Genomic DNA, 22,593 nt, shown 5'->3' with positions numbered 1-22,593 from the left:
TTATTCAGATTTCAACATGAACCAAAATTTTGGAGGACATATTTGTGACTTGCGAAATTTGATCTTATGAATTCTTCTAGGGGTATAAATCGGGGACTTAATCGTTAACAATACATCGGCTATAATTATACTTTATCATATCACCCAGGTATACGGCACTACATCACGCTGCCCAACAGGGTCACATTAACATTGTTAATATTCTCCTGGAACACAAAGCGGACGCAAATGCTACTACAACCGTAAGTACTCTTCGTGTAATATTACAATCAGCTTCTGCTTCACCAGTTACTTTCTCTTTGAACTTTCCTGGATACGCTACTGCTTATCTAGATCTTAATTATAAGGTTTTCATTGACTTATAGGAAGTATTTTTTTATACTTAAACTCTTTAAATTTTCTTTCAATCAACAATTCCTCCAAACGATCCCACACATCTTATTTTGGTGACTGTATTACTATACTATTATATTTCAAAAAGGACAAAAGCAATAGTGCATGGTCCTAAGAACCGGATAAAAGATACCAATGGTATTTTATCATCAGTGCTCAAGTTCTCAAATCAGATAGCAAAGAAGCGCAATCGATGTTCATTTAACTAACTATTGCTTTAATTTCACAGAGCGGTCAAACTCCTTTAGACATAGCATCGAAGCTGGGTTACGTGACAGTCATGGAAACCCTCAAGGAGGTGTCAGAGCCATCACTGGCTCCAGCCACCCAGGACAAGTACAAAGTCGTGGCACCAGAGACCATGCTTGAGACCTTCATGTCTGACTCCGAGGAGGAAGGAGGTAGGATACTGGAATTTTGGGTGGCATGGGAAAAACCAAATATCCGGATAATTTGACCATTATGCCAATGCACATGGAACCCTAGTGGGACCTAGGTTCATCCCAAGTCTTCTCATTCTGAAGAGGCCTGTGCCCAATAGTGGGTCTTATGTTCACAGGCTAGAAATGATGATGACCCATTTGATAAAGGAAATACCACCCAGAAGGTCCATAAAAACAACGATAACTTTCTATCTTTTAACTCAGCGACTACAAAAGTGTGCAGCCAAGACTTTGGAAATATAGATAAGAATCATAATATGAATACGTATTTCAAAATGTTTGTCATCAAATTTGACGCTAATAAGTTCTTTAGTGATAATGATAAAGTTGCCAATCTTCATCACTTACAGTACCTATTCACTAAAGGCAATAAGAATCTGTCAAGCTGCATAGCACCTAATCTTTGCCCTAAAATCAGAATATAACTGATCGATCTTATTTGCAGGTGAAGACACGATCCTGAATGACCAGCCCTACCGCTACCTTACGGCTGATGACATGAAATCCCTCGGAGACGACTCACTGCCCATCGATGTCACTAGAGACGAGCGGACCGAATCTGCTTTGAGCCACAAAAACATTATGGAGGTTTCCACTGGTAAGGGATTTCTAGCGAACCATTATGGGAAAAATAAATCAGAGAAAAATAAATCAGAGCGATCTTCTCTTCACCTTGTTCTTTGTATATAATCATCTTTCCTATTTCAAAGAGCTGTCGGGCACTTTTACTGTCAGTTTTCGTATTTAGGAAATAATTAAGTCCCTAATAGTGCTGATTATGTACGAAGAACAAGGGATTTTTTCAAGCAGATGTTATGGCTGGGGATCTAAGTGGTATGGAAGGTGGACGTTGTTTTTATGCATCCTCGCCTGAACCTGACTTAAAAAATGTTTAGAGTGGTGTTGTCCATAGCACAAGGGCTTGACACACCAATTTGGAAATCGCCAACTAGCCGAAATCGTATCGGCTAAACTATTAAGGCCGACGATTGACTTTGGTGTCTGGATGGTAGTGTGCACCACTTGGTGGTGTGTGACCAAGTTGGTTATACTTGGTTTTGTCTAGATCAAAACTGACATGGTATGTGCTGTCCTCAGGGTCGGTGAATGGAGTGCCGTACGTGCCTCAGCAAGAGGTGGTGGTGAAGAGCATAAGCCGCTACAGCACGGCGCAGGCGCCGGAGGGGTACTGCTACAACGTCGACCCCACCCAGCCCAAGTCAGTCTTCTTCCTTTACTTAATAATCTTATTGATTTATCGACTAGACTCAAGTGGTCTTACCACAACCAACTTGGTTTTTTTTTATATGAGAGGGGACAAACGAGCTGGTGGTCACCTGATATAGATCAAACACCGGCGCCCATGAACACGAATACATAACTTGAATTACGGATGCGTTGCCGGCCCTTTTAGAAAAAAGTACCTAGGCTAGATTCAACCTAGTGAAAGTGTTTTTAAATTAATCAAAATCTTTAAGGTATTTCCTGTTAGTTGACATAGAAGATCTCACAACGTAAAGTAGATATAGTACTACTCGTATACAAAGCAAAGAAGTCCGAAAAATTGCAAACAAATATTTTTTCATTATGATTACTATGAAACTAAGTACAGTTCAGGTTTGTAAGGTTTTAAAATTATAAAATCCTTAGTGCACGAATCCAATTCGCTATAAACAGTTTTCTTACTTCTTATGAATAAAGGTTGCGTGATTTGTTTTCTTTGTAGACACAATTCAAAGAGCGACAGTACAAATGGCTTGAGAAGCCTACTTAAGAAATGGTAGTAAAGTTTTAGGCGATATAATTTGTAGATTTCAGATAAACATTAGAAAACTCTTATTTCAGAATAGCAATAAGATTCTAATCGCGATGATTCTTGCACGCTGCTTTGATTCGGAATCAACAGGAAGAAACTGACATGGAAAAAGTAAGTTAATTTAAAAGTATCTATATACTTACCTATATAGATACTTTAAAGTATCTATAATAAGTAAAAGTATCTATTACTAATCTAATGTATCCTTAGAGCAGAGGTTCCCCAAAATTTTTTTCTCGTAGACCACTTTCAAGGTTTTACTGTTTTCGGAAGACCCCCTGCTGCTGCAATACTACTATATTCCCAAAACTCCTAAAAACCCCGTTTCTTTTTAGGCCAACGTGGATCCCCGTCTGATCTCCCATGGACCCCTGTGGGGTCCATCGTCCATCTGGACCAATTTGGGAACCGCTGCCTTATAGCATTAAAATAACAACTGCTAGCATTAGAGATATGTCATTTGGTATTTAGATAACTGGAAGTCTGGAATAACATGTAGGCTACTTTTTACCCCATAATTTCGACATTATCGGGATAAAATCCCAAAATCTCAGCCATTAAAATTAGAGACATGCAATCCGGATCAGGTTTTTTTTGGCAACTTTAACGGAAATCACGATATAATTTTCGGGAATTCCCACGGAAATTTTTGCGAACCCGGAATTCCATTTCAATTGCTCTGTCTAATGGTTTATGTGAGCCAAGCCACGGGTACACGCTAGTTCTATTTACATCGTGATCTTTATAAACGTTGTATAAAGATCATCTGCGTTAATTTCATTCATTAATATATCTTCATCGCATGTGTTTATGTTAACTGTTCTTTTGTCTTCCAGTTTCCTGGTATCGTTCCTGGTGGACGCACGAGGCGGGGCCTTACGAGGGGTCCGCGGCGGTGGCGTAAGGGTCATCGTGCCCCCACTGTCTGCGCAGCAACCCACGCGCATCACTTGCAGGTACGATGTTCTGAAGAGGCTCATCATCATCATCATCAATCCAGCCATATAGGCTGGCATAGGAAAAGAATAAGAGGGCTTGGGCCGTAGTTCCCATGCGGGCCTAGTGCGGATTGGGAACTTCACACACAGCATTGCTTTGCAGGTTCGTGCAGGTTTCTTCACGATGTTTTCCTTCACCGTATAGCTCTTGATAAATTTAGAATGTATTTTCGTATATGAATTTAGAAAAACTGAGAGATGCGAAGCCGGGTTTGAGCCCACGATCCTATGATTGAGAGGCGACCCCACGAGGATGGAGGAGGATGAGGTAGTTAAACCACCACGGCTTATAGAGGCTATAATAGTGAGATCTTCAGGTAGATTTTATGCTTAAAGCTGAAGGAAGACGATAAAGAGATCTCTCTCCAGGGAAATATGAAGCCTGAGAACCGAAGTCTGATGAATCAGTGTGTAAGGAGAGGCAACAATAGAAAGATCTTTTTCCTTGGAGATGTTCTGTGCCGAAAGATGTCCTTGTCCGACTTTAGGAAATCCTAAATGGCGTTTCCAGCACTAGGTACCCATGTGTCGTTTCAGCTTCTCTGTTCGACGACTTCACACTTCATTCTTCACATTCGTAGATCAAAATAGATGATTACGAAGAAAAACTGTAAGAAACCATTCTAAATAAAGTCATATCCAACTTATTCAAGAAAGGAGTTAAATTCAAATTTTCAGACTAGGATAATAGTATTTTAACTATAGAGTTAGTAGAGAGAAAATAATGGGGAGTAATCAATCATCAATATGACAAAAAACATACAGAAAGAGTATTCTAAATTATTCGTAAAAATATCTCTTAAGCGCTGTGGTTGGTTTAATCTTTTTTAAAATATTAACAGTATAGCACACTTCCTGAATTCCGTAATTATTCTATTTCAGATATTTGAAACCGTCTCGTATCAATCATATGCCCCCATTGATGGAAGGAGAGGCGCTGGCTGCCAGGGTCTTGGAAATGGGCCCGGTTTCTGCCAAGTTCTTGGGGTAAGAACGTTTTTTCAAGATGCTTATTTTTTCTCTTACTGGTTAGAAGTGAGTACGAGTAAAATGGAAAACTAGCAGTAGTCTTGAACCGTTTTAGTTCTAAGTAAATAACTTTGCTTTCAAATTTACACCTTAAGCATTATTTAACTCTTAGATCAGAAATCTGGAGAGAGTCGTGGAAATCTGCTGCTGAAAATACGAGTCGTGGAATTTTAGTTTCACGGACCAGCAATTGACCCAAATCACACTTGTAGGAAAATTAAAATACGACAAAAAGCTTAACTCACTAGTGCAGTAACTTGACCTTTGATGAGCGTCCACATTAGTCTACGTTTGCCTTTTACATATTTTTAAGGTAGCAGTGGCAGATTTTAAGATTTGTCACCCTGAGCTTGCGTAGCATAAGCCCCTCGTACTTCAACCCTGGATCTTACACCGCTAACACCAAATGTCTTTCAGGCCTGTGATATTAGAGGTGCCTCACTACGCCTCCCTGCGTGGCAAGGAGCGTGAGATTGTCATCCTCCGCTCAGATAACGGCACCAGTTGGCGAGAGCACAATACGGATGCTACTGACGATGTCGTGCAGGATATACTGCATGAAACGCTTGAGATCGAAGGTACCAGTACCGCTATTGAGGATTTTATGGCAGTTTGGTAGATGGTTAGGCTGACCGTACTCAGTTAAATGCTGGCATAAATGAATTGTACGTTTTTTTTTATTCGATGGTAAGAAATCACTACCGCCCATAGACACCTGCAACACCAGGGGGATTGCAGATGCGTTGCCAACCTAGAGGCCTAAGATGGGATACCTCAAGTGCCAGTAATTTCACCGGCTGTCTTACTTTCCACGCTGAAACTTGTCTCAGTGTTAGTGCCGTGCCGTTCATTATACAGGTGTCTACTAATATTTGGTAAGCAAGTACTTTATACTAAGATTATAATTTTTTGAATCAACCTGTATTTTATCATTTTGTGATGCATACGTACGTAAACATTATTATTTACTAATTAAATTCATCCATAGCTCTTGTGAGTCGATCTTTATAATGTATTTTAGGCATTTGAGATTTTTAGTAGTGCGACTTTATGATTGTCGCAATTTATAGGGTACTTTTGTAATATTTAAAAAGTAGGATGTTCAGAAAATCAATATTTTGTAGATCATCCTGTGAAAGGTAAAAAGGTAAAACAAATATCGAATTTATAATTTTTTTAAAACACAAAACCTACCAAAATGCTCTAAGTAGAGTGCATCCCAGAACATATACAGCAGAGTTTTTTTAGATTATGTTAATTGAATAGTTGAGCATCTAGCCATATACGTAAAGACGATAAAATAATATCACAATAGGACCATAAAGACAATAATGTTAAACTTACAGAAACCAACGAGGAGGAGAAAGGATGGGACGCTCCGCGCGTCACGAGGATTCTCACTCATGACTTCCCGCAGTACTTTGCTGTCATATCTCGCATTCGGCAGGAAGTGCATGCTATTGGACCAGAAGGTACAGAATACTGTGAAGTCAGAAATTATGAGAATAATGAAGTATTTTGTTTGAAAGGAAATTTAGAAAAGAAGGAATTTCGAAAAGAAACCATGTAAAGTTGTGGGAATAGTTCGATAATCAGGATATCTTGAGGCGAAAGCCTTGATGATTGGATATTTAGCAAATTTTTTAATTACACTTTTTCCTAAGTACAAAATAATTTTCATTGAATTTTATTTATTGCTGTACTATTTTATTTATCTTGTCTGTTTCACTAGATAGACCATAAAGCAACAGTTATTGTTTTATTAGGTGGCATGGTATCCAGCTCCGTCGTTCCGCAAGTCCAAGCCGTCTTCCCTCAAGGCGCTCTCACCAAGAAAATCAAAGTTGGCCTCCAGGTAAACCTCTTCAAACCCCGCAAAGGCGTCAAAGACAAAAATCTCAAAAAGATTACCGTTAATAATGTGTCTAAGAAAAAACGTTTCTCCTTAATTTGGTAGCTTTGGCAGTTCAATATGTATTGAAGGATGTTATTAAGAAAGATCTTTTTTTATAATGTATTTAATTGATGGTTGATACTGAAGTATAAACAGCCGGACTATCTAAGACAGATGTAATTACGGCATGTAGAGGAACCTTTACATGTTCAATCATGATGAAGAGACCTTTCTTGAACTACATCCATAATTATAAGGACCATTGTATTTAACACCGACAAAGTCGGACAATAACTCAAGCTTATGAATCACCTTAACGAATTTTTAATCAACATAGTAATTAACCGAGTAATCGAAAATTTTAAGACCTATTTACAGCATCTATTTTTATAAGTAGAACTAAGTTCTTTTAGTTTAGAATTTTAGCGTCCATTTCTCAAATGGATATATTCGTGTATTAGTACCGGTTGTAGAATTAGTATTTATGTGTTCATTGTTAACAATGTTTAATTTGAAGCCAAATTGATTGTGTTCTTGATTATTAATTATAATTAATTATATATCCATGGTAACATTATAACTATAGTACAAATATAAATGCCAAATTTTTTTACGAAAGAAATTTACATTTTTAGGGATTTTTTACGAATTTTAATTGAAGTGGAACATTTTAGGCCCTGCTGTTATGGTATTGTGAAAGTAGAACTAGTTGAACTTGATTAACTGGGTCATGATAGACTTGATTTCTTTGGAAAATCTGAATAGTTATCAAATTTGAATCATAATCAAATTGTGAATGCTAGATAATTTCATGATAATAAATATCTTGGAGTGGTTAAATTTGTCCTGGTCAAACAAGTTTGACAGTAACCAAAACATAATGTATTGGTTTGTCTACTCAATGATTAAAGGTTAATTACATATCGTACTCGCTATTGCAGGTTCACATTTTGTCACGTAGCGACGCGTGAACTATTCATAGCAATAATTTTTGTATTAGCACTTATCCGGTCACACTAAATGCGTTACTCCACTAGGGAATGCCCAATAAATTTAGAATGTACTTAAAAATATTGAATGTAGATTGATTACTGAATAAAGTTCATGTAACTGACAATGCTCGTTTTATATTATGAGCAGATTTGGATTATATGAAATCACTGTTGAAATGTCGAGTTTTTTCTCACACATAGTATGCGTGTCTTCAGATTGTAATTTCTCTAGTTGGTCTTTAGGTATGAGCATGACTCTTGGAATAGGTATGTCTAAAATAAACGATGCATTATTATGTACTTATACAATTAATATATTTATTGTAATGATGATGTGCGTGTTATTAATATTATAGTGTTTGTTACTTGGAGTGACGTTTTAATGTAAGAAAGTATTTTTAAGTCGATTGCTAAATTTATTGGGTAATGTTTATATTGTGCTTTATATTTGTTTGAAATGTATGGCGTAGGTTTATTCCCTAAAGACCAAACGTGAGATGCATGTATTTTTTATTTGCCATTTATTTTCAGTGTTTTGAGCTTCTTTAGTTAAATGCAGTGTGGCATTAGCAGAGCATGTGTGAGAAATAATATGCAAGTTTTTGTGACAACGTGTGTTTTGAGAAATTATTTTAAAACGCTTTTCCTGTGATTTCATATGTTCATATTTGCTTTTGCACCGACTGCTCGCCACCAAACCTGACCTTATAATAAAAAAAAAATATTTATCTTTATTTCAAACAATTAATTAACTATTAACTATAACATCTATTGATTTTGTGTCATAATAAAAATACAATTCCGAATGAAATATATAATCGGGTATATAAGGTAAGTGAAACTTATTTCTTATTTTTCACCATGCACCGTTAAATCTTTTGCTCTATTCACAAAGCATGGAAGCTTAATTAAAAAATCTACGTTTGGTCTTTAGCAACACAAAATCAGTAAAAAAACTACGCTTTTTTATACTTCGTGGAAATGAAGACAGTTGAAATTTCCCAACAGGCTCAGATAATAGATTCAGAGCTGACCGCGAAGCTGTTAGGTCGAGGAGTGGCAGTGTCTCCCGTAGTAACAGTGGAACCTCGCAGGAGGAAGTTCCACAAAGCCATCACCCTGAGCATGCCGGCTCCAAGACCCCATACCCAGGGAATGACGAACCAGTACAGCACATCATCAGCCCCGACCCTCAGGCTGCTATGCTCTATCTCAGGTACAATTATATTCTGCTTACACCTTTCTTGCAGATCTAAAATATTGTTGAGAATAGTGCAGTAAGTTATAATGATGATAAGGATTGTGGTAGAGACTGGTGGAGATCTTAATTCAGTTGGACTATTCTCAGCAATTGTTAGAAGTCTGTAAAGTGTTGCGATGGAGTATGGCTTGTGTACTGCTATTGACGATAAAGCTTTGCCTTAAAACAGGAGGTAAGTGTGCCTAAAACTAGGTAATATTAGGCTTTCAATTAATTTAAGCTTAAATTTATAGTTCCTGTATCCATGGTATACGTGTGGTATCATCAATATTCCATTACAACACCTTAGCGATGTAGTCGGTTCTAGACAATGATACACACAACTCGGCTAACGAATGGATCGAGAAGTTACTAATGATATTGGTAGATCATAGTTTTTTGCTACTTTAAGATAGAGTAACGATAGAATTTCTAATATCTTTATATTTTTAATAGTTCCAATCATAGTTCAGACTATAGGTATGATATTTGATACCTAGATTTTTCTATTTTATATTGACTAGAGTAGTTAATGAGATTATAATGAGAGTCATAGAGATACGTACATCTCCCGATTTCCTAGACGAAGGGATGAGCATGATCATTTGAGAGAGTATTAGTTTGGAACATTATTTTAATTTGAATCGACTTTGAGACGAGGGGCGCGGAAGTGCGACTAGGGCGAGGGCTGACGCTTGCAGCAAATACACCGAGCAGCTACGGGACACGTCCCTGTGTGCGTTTTGTGCGTGTCCTACATTGTCTTTGTTCTCGTGTGTTTGTGTGTGTTGCACGCTCACCGTGTGTGGCGCTAAATTATCTGCTGCCACCTATCGGCGCGCTACAGGGGTATTTCGCAAACGATCTCTCGAAGGTAAAAAATTAGAAATATTACAAATTCTTTAAAACAAAATCGAAATGTCGGTTAAGTTTCAATTTACTATTTGAGTTCGATTATGATTTGTACTGTTTATTCTTCGTTTCCGAATTTACTTTTAATTCTTTCATAAGTCATTATTTCGGTGTGATATTTATACTTAAGCAATGGTGTTGCGGTTGCTTGACAAGTATAACTATCGGACGCATCGGTTTTCTTCCCTCTTTCACTATTCGAATGCTTATCCATATCTTGCTTTTCATACATTCTTCCTCTTTGCACGGGCTGGAATTTTTACGCTTTACTAATTCACATTCACTCTGTATCATAACATCAAACCTTGGGAATCAAGATATTGCACTGCGTTATAATCACTGGACGTTATTCTGTTTAAGCAAGTGTACAAACTAAACAGGACCTAGACCTTCTATTGCAATAACTTTATTGGCACATTGTAAGAGATTGACACACGTAAAATAATATTTGGAACCTAGCATAAGGGCAACAGAACTGATCAATCCCATCTCAGTCATCCTCATTCATTCTTCTGCGCCAATGTTCCTGATGTTTGTTTTATTTTTGCCTGCGACAGCCAAGTTCTTTTCCAAAACGGCCTATCAATTCTGTTTTTCTTCACATCATCTTGACTTGTCTCATTTCTGTTCTGGTCATTATTTCACTGTTATGTTTTTATTCCGTCGTTATTAACTTTCAATTTGCTTTTGGGTTTTAGCGAATGTCCTTCGAGAGATCTGTTATTCGGAAACCAAACCTGCTGTTTTGGCACAAACATTCGTTTGAAAATTTAGAATCATTTTGATTTGGACGAAAGCACCGTTCTTGAGAGTGACCGTACATAGCGTGCCACATATTCAGTCACTTTTTTATTTAATAGATTTATACAACGGCGTTATTTATTGTTTTTTGTGTGGTGTGTTGTCTTTGCTTGTTGTGTGTTTGCTATAGGCCGTTTTGGAAATATTTATTTATTCTTTATTTTTCCTGAATCTATCTCTTATTCTTCTGTATCGGTTTCTCTTATTATAACAAATTTTTGATTTTATATTTATATTATAGTGTGATATATTCATTAAATACCTATAAACACTTAAATGATTGTTACATATTATGACTTTAGATTTCATTATAGCATTCGGATGGTATAGTAGTAAAGACAAAAGCTAAATAGTATTTAGTTGACGCTGTTAATTGAAGAACTGTTTGTAGTGATGAGACAATGCTTTAGCATGCATTTTATAAGTTATCAAATGCAGTTGAAAAGGTGCGTTAACCGCTGCGCTGCACTGGCTTAAAAATGAAGATATTTCTTTAATAATAGATATAAACGTAGTACCATAAGGTTTACAGACAGCAAAACGCATGATTGTTAGTAATAATGATGTAGCGAGTAATATTGATGAAAAAGCTACTGTTGTGACAGGCGGGACGAATAGGGCGCACTGGGAAGATGTCACGGAGAACACGCCGCTCACTTTCGTGAATGACTGCGTTTCGTTCACGACGACAGTATCGGCTCGATACTGGTTGATTGACTGTAGACACGTCGAAGATGCTACCAAGATGGCTACTGAACTTTATAGGTAAAATTTTATTTTATTAATAATAATTGTATTTAAAATAAGAAAAATCAACGGGTCGCTTCCAAACAAAGCCTGGAGCCCTATGGGGGGAGGCTTCTGTCCAACAGTGGATGTCTTACGGCTGAAATGATGATGATGATGGTAGAAATGCTCCAACAAAACCATGTGCTGGCTTTTCAGGGAGGCGATTCACGTACCGTTCATGGCTCGTTTTGTGGTGTACGCCAAGCGAACTGATGACTGCCAAGCGCAGCTCCGCATGTTCTGTGTCACTGATGACAAGGAAGACAAGGCTCTCGAGAGGATTGAACGGTTCATACAAGTTGCTAAGAGTAGGGATGTGGAAGTAAGTTTGGTCCATGTTAATTTAAAACAGCACCTATATACTTTATGCCGAGATATCCAATTATAGGTATCAAAAAGTAGTGGTCAGGTGGTTATGGCCACCTTGTATGAAGTTACCTAGCATTAAGGTCTTCTGAGCAATTTGAGCAAATAAATTTAACTTTCTGTTAATTATTTTACTTAATTAAAAATAGCAGGCATATCCATTTGTATTTTGATGGATAGTGAATTCTTTTCCGAGTTTTTTTTTATATTAGATACTTCTTGTCATATTTTGCCAGAGAACCTAATTGGAATCGGGTTTAGAACTCTCATAATTATGGTCTGTTTTGTAAAGGTCATTTCTGAAGTACCTAATTTTATTTTGTACATCAATTATATTTTCTCGCCTAGTAATCACTTAAAATTTATTTTTAGGTGCATGAAGGTAAACCAATATACCTCGAATTTGGTGGTAACCTGGTTCCAGTAGCCAAATCTGGGGAACAACTAACCCTGCCTTTCCGAGCATTCCGGGAGAACCGGGTGGCATTCCCGGTCATGATCAAGACCCAGGATCTGGAGCCGATGTGCAGGTGCCAGTTCATGAGGGACCCGAAAGTGCCGAAGGGAGAACCTTCGCCTACTCCAGTAAGTGAATTTGTTAATAAAGCTGATAGAATACATTATAAAGGTAACTGCACTATACGTGCCTTAAATGGTAATGAAATTGAATGATAATGATATTGTATATCCGTCACCAAGAGACCGGTCTCTGTTCCTGAACAGGGGTTATAGTACCGTTACTATATCAGTTGAAGTAAGTCTCATTCCCAGTGCTTTTTTTCCTGACCCGAAATTTATTGCCCTCCGACTTTACTGTGAAATGAGCTCCCGATATTCCGACGCAACTACGACAAATATGAATAACATCAAATTGAAGTTGAAACGTCATGAAACTTCTATATCTTTCTAGATCGCAGTATTGAACATCATGGTGCCTGATGAGATGCAAGTTGAGAGAACATCCCCGGTGCCCACTGATGCAGTGCCGCGAAGGACCGAGGCGCAGGAGTTGATCTGGAGACAACGACTCAATGACCCTAGGTAAGAAGATAAACTCAATCCCTATCAAGTTGGTGGTTCATATAATTGTCACAACTTGGCATGTTTACTATGATGATTTCCATCTCTAGTATCAAAGTGTTTAAAATTGATCCATTATATTTTAGTAGATGCTAAAATTACTTTGACTGCAAATTCCTGTATGGGTTTTCCATCAGATGTAGTGTCACACCTTTCCCGCTACAGTACATTACATATACTTACATATATATTTACATATAGACAAATGTACGGAATCATTTTTGTCAACCACAATTACTAAATCCCGAAAAATATTTACAGGCGTAACTTATTCTGTAACACTAACCCAACCACTTACTAAAATTTAACGAATTCATTTGAAAATATTTGGTACAAAATATCTTATTTACGACTAAATTTCTTATGCACGACATGATTATTATATGTATCCAAGATGTCCAGTTTTCATTTAAATCTTCATATCCACCGAAACTCTTTCCTAAATATTTTTTACATTCGCTCTCTCCGATCGATTTTTCAGTTTCAAGTTCATTTTCATAGGGATTGATGTAAATAGTGGTAAGGGTTTTCCATATTTCCAGGTTCGAGGATATCTGCAACCTCCTAGGCAAGGATTGGGTGGCATTAGCGTACGAGTTGGGAGTGAACGTGGCCACAGTCAATCAGATACAAGCCAAACGCATCACGGCGGCTGAGCAGGCGCAGCTCATGATGAAGCTGTGGAAGACGCAGTCCGGGACTAAAGCGCAAGGTAAGGGTTTGATTGTATTATAGAAGATAAAAAAAGTATATTGTTTTAAGTTTACTTGAATAAAAGAATCCCAGCTTTGACAAAGTCTTTTCCCAAAAATGCTTAATGATTTTCTGTTTTAGGATACTTAAGTACTTCATAATACCTAAGTATCTCAAAACATTGTAAGTAATATTTAAACTACTGTAAGCAATGACAATGACAGAATCATGATATTAGCTGTTTTGTATTTTTCTGATAGGTGCATTATGTTTTTTTTTCTCTTATCTGATTTAATTGTTCTTGTGACTCGTGACGCATTAACAAAGTATTACGAGTGACTAAAGGTTTATTGGATTATGAAAACTGAGCAAAGCTTATAAAAGAGTTCCTTAGAGAACTCTTATTAATTATTTTATATTTTCTACAGATAATTCTTTGGAGTTAGCGCTCTGCAGAATCGGAAGAGACGACATTATAGCGTCACACTCAGAAATAACTAATGAAAGACGCATTCAGCGCAATATTTACCAAGAGCGACAGGCTTCTGAGGAAATTGAGGCTTATAAAGGTAAATATATTGATACATAGTTATAAAAAGTAATGGTAATGACTGACTGACTAACAGGCAACGTGGTACAGCTAAGACCACTGGCTGGACCTAGACACTAGAAACTTATAAGACATTTTGAGAGGATCACAAAAGTTCTAGCCATTTTTTTTAAATCTTGAGCTAATGTGATACTTTATTTTCAAAAATAAAAATCTAAATATAAATTTTTGTAACCAAAGTAGTAGTCATGACTCAAATCGGCTATGTTTCAGCGGAAGAAGACAATAAAATTAAAGATAGAGCACATGAAAGTGATATACCCGAGCGCTTGCGTAGAGACTCCGACCAAGATCCTGATGAAGCCAAATATTCTCCCGAAGAGAAATCTATTGTGGATAAGAGTGAGGTAGAACGGACCCCTACTCCTTCTACGCCGAGCGAGGAAAGTGAGGAAGATGAAGGTTAGTATACAAAAACTCATATTTTAGTTCAAATACACTTATTTTGTTCCGAAATTTTACGTTAAATATTTATTCTTGTAGATATAAAACGAAGTGTTGCCGAGAGAAAAGAGCAAATAACAAGAAAACTCAGTCAAAGCAAAATACCCGCATCAAAGCAGAAAAAGGAAATTCGAGAGGAAATTATTGAAATTAGGACACAAATCAAACCAGACATAAAGAAATTCCATGATATTGAACAACAAGTTAAAGAAAAAGATCCTAAGTTAGAACGAACGAGATCCAAAACTTCCCCAGATACAGTTGTAGAAGAGCAAGAAGTAGAGGTCCATAGAGAAGAAGTTGTGGAGTTAGTGAAAGGAGAGGAAGAAGTAATAAAACCTGTGGAACGTCCAGTAGAACAATTTAGAAAATTTGACCCATCATCTCCTGCAAAACCTACACCCAAACATTTACAAAGGCATATGAGGAACGAATCCATGCGATTCCCATCCGGTGATTTCTCTAATGTAACCATCACTCCTAGAAAATCAGTAACGGCTGAAACTTCAGAAATTAAGACTGTAGAAACAAAAATGGAGAGTTTCAAAGACACAATTTCTCAAAAAGAAATAGATAGTTCAAGAGTTGAAGAAAAAATGGATGACCGAGAACGATCACCTGACTTAGTGGAAGACAGAGATACAGCTGAGCTTCCATTAAAGGAGAAAATAAGTACATTTGAATCAAAGCTATTAAAAGAATCAACCATTGAATTTCCTAAAACAACTATGAAATTAACAAAAGAGGCTCTGAAAAAGCATACGCTAGAGCAAGATCAAGGTATTGAATATACTCAAGAGTTTGTTAGAGAACAATCGAAACAAATATCCAGTATGGACATTCAAGAGCACGTGATTCATAAAGTTTCACACGTTAATGAAACTCATGTTGAGACACATGTCAAGTCTGTAAAAGACACCATCCAACAATTTGATTCTAAAATTAAACAGGAAGATAAAACAAAAACTTTTCCGAAGACAATGCGAACAGATTCCACATTGGTCCAAGTATCTTCTGAAGAAGACAGTGAATTCCTTAAAAAATCAACAGATTCCGAAACTGAGACTGAATCTCAGACAACTGTTAAAGTAGAAAAAGACGGTATGAAATCAAAAATTCCTAGATTCGTAGGAGATGTTTTTGAATCAAAAGACAAAGATGATAAACGAAAGAAGCCGATAGATACAGACAAACAAAACGGGACTATTTCTGTATCAGTCAAGGAGCGAAAATTAGAAAAACAAATGACTGATGAACTAAGAACTAAGGTTAGTGAAGAAGATATTACCGAGACTTTAGAAGAGAAAGGCGTTTCAGTGAAGGATACAATAAAAGAAAAGGTAAGCTTTTTCAGATAAGCTTTGTCAGGTTAAACTTTCTCATAGCACACATTTGTTCTTAACCTTGTAAACACACAAAAAGAGAAAACTTTAATGTCCTAATTTATAATTTCAGATGGAAACTCAGATGAGTGTAACAAGTACAAAATCCGACGTAAGTAAACATACAAAAACAGATTCAATGGGATCAGATCTTCAAGACGTGGCAGGTCGCAAGATATCCCAGGAATCTCCAATAACCTCTGCAATAGATAAAGCAGATTCAATGGCTGATTTGCAGCAAAGTACCGAAAAGGATGTTAGTTTCATCTCGCAAACTGAATCTAAGGTGGGTTTAGATTCATTTTCTTTACAATTTTAACCTAACCTCTCCACTTTCAATCACCTCCTCTATTTCAACTTATGGGACTACATAGGCAGTTCAAGAGTTAAAAATTGGAAATACGTCATTTAAGGCCGGGCCTGTTTCACCACACATTGATAAATGTTATGTGCCAGATAAATATGATGCCAAATCTGTTTATTCGGGCAAAAGAAACAGAAACAGCATCACAGGTATCTGTCACATATTTTTTTTAATGAGTGGTGAGACAAGCTCTCTTAAAAATAAAATTTTATTATTCCGACAAATGATCATAAACCACGTACTCTTAAATATTCTCCTTCCTTCTCCGCGATGTACTCGTATCTCACTAATATAAAAAAGATAGGTTTTTTTAAAGTCTTCTTATTTTTCTCTGCAGTCTCATCGTTTTTAAAGCAGAGAAACAATTAATATTGTACAATGGATAATATTTCTTACGGGATTTCGCGATTGCAATCAAATGACAGTTTTTGTATGCGAAATCTGTCATTTCATTGCGATCGCAAGCGCCAGAAACGATAGACAATACGGCCTCAGGTGATTAAGGGTGATCATGATGTGTGCAAATGCGTCGAAATATTATTGGGAACTTATCCAAGATCTACATGCCGTAACAAATATAATATCTAATTGAATTTACCGTGAGTTTAAAAAACCGTTATTGTAACATTGCCCAATTAAAAAGAGAACTAATTGATCGTTGTTAGGTCTGGTAAGGTAAAAAATTAATAAAAAAAGTTTTAAATGCAAATGTTAGTGGATAGTGTGTTCTTATGTGAGTGTAGGATCCTACTTGGGTAAACAAACTGTGCTCCCAAAAGCATAACATAAATATTTCACTTTTTTTTAAATACAATTGTCGATAAACAAAAACCAATTTTTTATCTGTTAACACACTTGGATAATTAGTTAAACGAAATACATTTACACAATAAATATTTGACTTGACTTGACTGACTTGACGCAAACAAGCTACGTGTGTGGAAGCGGGATTACGAGTATAAAAATATTACTAAATATTATTAATTTATAAAAATATTAAAACTGTTATTATTTTTCAGGCATATTCCAAGGAATCCAAACATCGCAGTGATTCTTTGGACGAAGCTTCCCAGTTTTCTGATCTAGATGACCAATTAGGTGCAAGCCCCGCTCACAAACCAACATTAGAAAAAACCGTTGAAGAAAAAAATGTAGAGGGGACCAGTTTTACTAGTAAAGAAACGACCTCAAGAACTCAAACATTGGAGTTTTTGAAATTCGAAAGTGAATATAGTGCACAATTACATGCTTCCGCTTTAACTACAGGCGGACAGGAAAAGGTAACGCAATATTTTATGTCACTGTATGTATACAGTAAAGTAGCTATGAGTACGCTGTTACCTGGTAACCATTTTTTTTTATAAACAGCTTTTTGCTTTGACATGTAGCTACGCGACCGTACTCTTTCAATCAAATGTATTATTGTTAAAGGTTTCACCAAAAGAATCTCCCGTTATAAGTGCAAAGGCACGTCAGTTCATCGAAACGGTACCTGAAGACGACTCCGTTCAAGAATGTTTCTTCTCAAAACGTATTTACTCTGACTCTTTAGAAGATTCAGAGCATACTGACTCAAGACGTCATTCTGAAGCAGACTCATTAAAATCAGACCAATCCGATATCAAAGCAAAAATATCATCGTCTGATTTTGACGAAAGAGCTGAATTCGAAGAAACTGTGGACTCCGGTAGTGGTTTTGGTGATGAAAAATTCGAAGAAAGCGTTGCTGGATTCACGTCAATGAAATTTGAACCAAAACGCACAGATTCTGACAAACAGGATTCAGAATCAGACAAAGAAGCAGAACCAATATTCAAAAAGATGACACCAAAACGACACTCTAGAACTGAGTCTGTTTCGATTAGTAGATTGAGCGATCTACATACAGACACAGAGATTGAAAAACTAAAACAAGATAAACAAGGGATCCAAGTGATAGTGACAGAAGCCGAAGAAATTGTCAAATCTTTCGAAAAAGATGAAACTTCGGACAAAATTTCATCTGAAAGTAGTCGAGAAATTGAGATTTCAGATCGTAAGTCTTCGGAAGGAATATCTGACAAAATAAGCTCTGAAGACGCTGTGACTGAAAAGAAGTCTACGTCAGAAGACTTTTCAGCAAAACAAGAACAACCAATAGTACACGAAAAAGAAATTACATCAACTGTGAAGACGCCTATTAAAGAAGTAGAAATAGTGGAAACAAAAGCTCAAGTAGTAAAGGAAGACATTGTAGAAAAAGGTTAGTTATTATATTTACAATATTTAAAATATACTTCAAATAAATTGCATTTAGCGAAAGCATATTACTTTATATGTATATTGTTACAGTTGAAGTAGTAAAACGACAGTCAGTTACATCAGCTGGTTCTGGTTCAGTCAGTGAACTACGCCTGGAAGAAAAACGTCTCTCTGATGCACACAGTCTTACTGAATCTAGAGATTACACATTTGAAGAGTCAGAAGACGATATAGGTACTCAAGGCACTCATGTTGCTGATGTATCCAAAGGACCAGTCGAGCATAAATTTGATGATACAAAAATAAAACCCGTAGCAAGTAGGTTACAAAGTAATACTCTTGCAATCAAGTTTAAAGTTATAGCTTACTTAAAATGAAATAATAAAATATTTTTAAATTTTAGTTGTAGGTAAAGCTCCCGAACAATTGAAGCACTTTAGGCTTCAGCATGGTGACTCTCTAGATGATGTGGAAGGTTTTCCAGAAGATCATGTCACAGAACACGTTCATAAATTACCTCATATTGCTGAAATTGGGTAAGATTAAGATAATATTATGAAAAGAAAGAAACAAATGAAACTTGTAATTATTTTAAAATTACATTTATTTCAGAACTATCCAAACTATAGATGTTACTAAGGATTTCTTATCTAGAGAACGAGAAGAGCAATTAAAACGAGAGAGTGTTCAGGTTTCAGCTAAAGTAGCTGAGACGGTAACTTTTAAAGATGTACATGATGAACCATCTAAAGTTCCAGAAGGTAAAGCTCCAATTAGTATAATGAAACAGACTGAAACATCATACTCTGAAACTAGAGTAGATAGATCTACTGTTTTATCAAAGACTACCACTACTGTAACCAGAGAACCCGCTTCATCAGATATTAAAGAACAAATTAAAAAACGTTCAGCGGTCAGTGAAAGTAAATTTGATGTTTCCAAAATCAGGACCGATACTCTAGGTCATTTTGATATTGGAGAGGATCACCGAGAAACAAAGGAATTGAAAAAGTTCGTGCCTAAAGATTTGGAATTAAATGAAACCCATGAGATTACAAAAGAGCAGGTGAAACCAGTAATTGACGATATATTGCAAAGAGGAACTATTGTAGCTGCTTCAAGGAGCCCAATACAAGAGAAAGATATCAAAATGGTAACCAAAGATTTGGTTGAAACTGAAAAACGTTCTTACGATGCTAAGGCACCACATAAAGATGAACGCAGACATTCGTGTGTTAGCCCTGCTATCTCTCTTGAAAGAATAGCAGAATCTGAAGTAGAAATGGAAGAAGAAATTAACAAATTTGTTAGCAGTGTAGTCAAAGAAAATCAAAAGATGGCAGAAACAAAATCAACTATTAAAAAATCTGATTCTGCTATGAAGCAAATGGCTGATAATATTGAAATAATTATTAAACAAGCATCAGAAGAAGTCGATTTGTCTTCAGATGAACCAGTTGGGGAAACTGAAGAACCTCAAGACATTGCTGGGCAGGTATCAGTGGATTCTATTATAGAAGAAGCTGTTACTACGGTGCAAGATTATTTTGAATCTAATAAAGATAAGACTAGTGATACTGAGATAAAGGTTGAAGAAGATAAAAAAATTGTAACAAAGGAAAGGCCTATTTTAATTAAATCTTTGTCAAGAGATAGCGGTGAAGTAATGATTATGCCAAAGAAAAAGCATACTAGGACATTTTCAGTTCAAAGCTCACCGGATGAGGTTGAAGAGCAAATCTACACGGATTCTGAATCAGGTAGTAACAAAAACATGTGTATAAATACACGAGATTTTTGTTTAATGTTGAATTCTGAATATTTTTTTCTTTAAAATTTTAGATATGGACAAAGCAAAAGTGTTGGAAATAATTGAGCCTAGCTCTGACCTGGACGGAAAAATACCTGCTTCATGTTTTGATGCGAGAAAATTAAGAACAGACTCCTTGGATGATGCTGATGATTTCCCAGAAAAAGAGGTACTTAATTATGCTTGTTTGAGTTTTTTTTTTCAACCCAGTATCCCACATATTTAAAACACTGAATAATATACAATAACGAGCTTGCTCGAATTTCTAACAGTATTTTTTTTTTAAGAATGAAGACTTCGGCGATGAAGTGAAATATAGCGAGGATGTCCCTACATTCAATGATAAAACTGAAATTAAAGACATTGCAGCTTCAACCTATAGCGCTTCACAACATGACACTGAAGAAGATAGATCTTCAGACAAGTTCTTTAAGAAAACACATTTTGCTGACAGCATCAAGCAATCAGACCTTGTGTCAAAATCAACAACTGAATCTTCTGTTACCACTGTCGTATCAACCTTGACAAAATCATCAGACGAAGAACAAAAATCTGTCGTAGAAGATGCAACGTCAGCTGATTTATCTAAAATTAGTGGAGCAGACTTAGTTAAAGATCCATCTAAGAGCTCGATAGAAGCTAAAGATTCTGATGAAGATAAAAAGACCGAAGAACCTGTAGAAGACCATGGTACCCCAGAATTATCTAAGAAATCAATTGATTTAACTAAGGATTATTCTAAATCATCCATTGATAGTAAAGACACGTCTAGAGATTTTGCTACAAACGAATTATCTAAGGATTCAACCGTTGACTTAACAAAAGATTTCTCAAAAGCTTCTGTAGAGAGTGTAAAAGATACTTCCAAATCTATTGACGAAAAAACTTTTTCGGAGGATCATTCTTCGTTGGATGTATCCAAAACGCTAGCTTCTGACGAACCAGAAGCCATAACTAGTAGTACAGAATATATTTATAAAGTTTCAACAACTTCCTCACAAGAAACTTCAATTCTAACCGAGAGCAAGTTATTAAGTGAACACGATGAAAAGTCTGCGGGAAAAACAAGAACATTAGAAAAAATGGAGCCTGAAAAAGATTTCTTGGGTGAAATGGAGCAAAAAATAGAAGAATTAAAATCTGACATGGTAAAAGAAAAAGAAGCTCAAATAGAAAGCCAATTGAAAGAGAGAGAAAAAGAAGCAACTGAAGACGATGTAATGGATGATGGTCCGGACATGAAAGAGCTAAACAGACGTTGTTCAAATCTTCTAGATGATATATCCGGCGCTCAAGGTGCGCTTATTCGAATCGATTCAAGCCACGTCACAAATGGTAAGAAATACTATAGCCAAACCCAAAAAACTTAAACCAAACAAACATATCGTGACACTAAATTAAACACAAAAAAAACTTACTTACATTGTTATGCACACAACACCAGTACTAAAATAAATAAAGTTTTGTGGTGAGATCGAAACATTAATTCTTTATCATTGTTTCTTACAGATTTAATAACCAAATTTTCGAAGACACCACCACCGTCTCCGGTTGATCTAAATGTAAGAGATAAGGTTAATACTGAGGAAGGTTCTGGCGACAAGCCTACCGGGCTACAACTTAGAGGTAACGTCATCGTAGCTGTGTATCTGGCTAGTAATTTTAAATGTATGTTCAAGTACGAGTAGAATAATTATTTATATATATATATGTATCATGAGCAGCAACACTAGATTATTATTATTAGCTAGATATTTAGTTGAGAAAATCACAGTAACTGAACGGAATTATCTTACAGTTCTGTAAATACCCAACAAAATACAATAAAAGTGAGTTACGAACAATATTAATAAACCGCAAGTTTACGATTTTAGACGGTGTCCTCAAACCGATTTTGCCAAGTAAATACCATATCTCAGGACTCCAGTTATTAACGTAATGTGACCTCAATCGTTCACTTACTGTGATACCTGAAACGTAATCCAAAACATCCTCATTACTGATGGAGATAAAGAGAAATTAGCTAGCACATGTACACCTAGATGTAGAAGCTAATGTACTCCAGGTTCCGAATCTTCGTTCCTGGACGCGAGCCGTCAGTCACCAAGGGCGTCGTCTGCTGGTGACAGCATGATCAGCGAGACTGAGGCTCATCAAAGTGGTCAGTATGATCCACGGGATCCTTGTCAGTAAATATAAGAACAAGCGCCGACTTAGATGGGTCACCGAATGCAGAAGACGGGAAAATTATTTTTAAAGATATTCAGCCGAGTACATCATCGATGTACATCAACCC

The 22,593-nt window shown here is 36.4% G+C and overlaps 1 protein-coding gene across 7 annotated transcripts in view; it reads left to right on the top strand.

Moving 5' to 3' along the window:
• The window catches only part of LOC141438656 (uncharacterized), an 81,267-nt gene that overhangs the window by 43,786 nt on the left and 14,888 nt on the right, over positions 1-22,593 (top strand). For 4 of the 7 annotated variants that reach the window (XM_074102534.1, XM_074102530.1, XM_074102529.1 and 1 more), the window contains exons 17-46: positions 149-242; positions 623-794; positions 1,282-1,434; positions 1,935-2,055; positions 2,743-2,763; positions 3,489-3,608; positions 4,533-4,637; positions 5,097-5,257; positions 6,026-6,151; positions 6,446-6,534; positions 8,574-8,781; positions 9,653-9,679; positions 11,124-11,283; positions 11,464-11,629; positions 12,046-12,258; positions 12,584-12,714; positions 13,296-13,465; positions 13,875-14,015; positions 14,270-14,458; positions 14,540-15,840; positions 15,956-16,168; positions 17,266-17,526; positions 17,678-18,488; positions 18,578-18,805; positions 18,891-19,023; positions 19,100-20,247; positions 20,330-20,466; positions 20,585-21,632; positions 21,807-21,923; positions 22,363-22,458. In XM_074102534.1, coding sequence (XP_073958635.1) covers positions 149-242; positions 623-794; positions 1,282-1,434; positions 1,935-2,055; positions 2,743-2,763; positions 3,489-3,608; positions 4,533-4,637; positions 5,097-5,257; positions 6,026-6,151; positions 6,446-6,534; positions 8,574-8,781; positions 9,653-9,679; positions 11,124-11,283; positions 11,464-11,629; positions 12,046-12,258; positions 12,584-12,714; positions 13,296-13,465; positions 13,875-14,015; positions 14,270-14,458; positions 14,540-15,840; positions 15,956-16,168; positions 17,266-17,526; positions 17,678-18,488; positions 18,578-18,805; positions 18,891-19,023; positions 19,100-20,247; positions 20,330-20,466; positions 20,585-21,632; positions 21,807-21,923; positions 22,363-22,458 — 8,060 coding nt within the window. The remainder of the gene's footprint in view (positions 1-148; positions 243-622; positions 795-1,281; positions 1,435-1,934; positions 2,056-2,742; positions 2,764-3,488; positions 3,609-4,532; positions 4,638-5,096; positions 5,258-6,025; positions 6,152-6,445; positions 6,535-8,573; positions 8,782-9,652; positions 9,680-11,123; positions 11,284-11,463; positions 11,630-12,045; positions 12,259-12,583; positions 12,715-13,295; positions 13,466-13,874; positions 14,016-14,269; positions 14,459-14,539; positions 15,841-15,955; positions 16,169-17,265; positions 17,527-17,677; positions 18,489-18,577; positions 18,806-18,890; positions 19,024-19,099; positions 20,248-20,329; positions 20,467-20,584; positions 21,633-21,806; positions 21,924-22,362; positions 22,459-22,593) is intronic. The other 3 variants (XM_074102535.1, XM_074102533.1, XM_074102532.1) reach the window with 2 other exon arrangements.

The sequence above is a fragment of the Choristoneura fumiferana genome, chromosome 19 (assembly GCF_025370935.1).
Source record: "Choristoneura fumiferana chromosome 19, NRCan_CFum_1, whole genome shotgun sequence".
NCBI lineage: Eukaryota > Metazoa > Arthropoda > Insecta > Lepidoptera > Tortricidae > Choristoneura > Choristoneura fumiferana.
The sequence above is the reverse complement of the archived record's forward strand: the minus strand, read 5'-3'. Positions and strand labels throughout refer to the sequence as shown.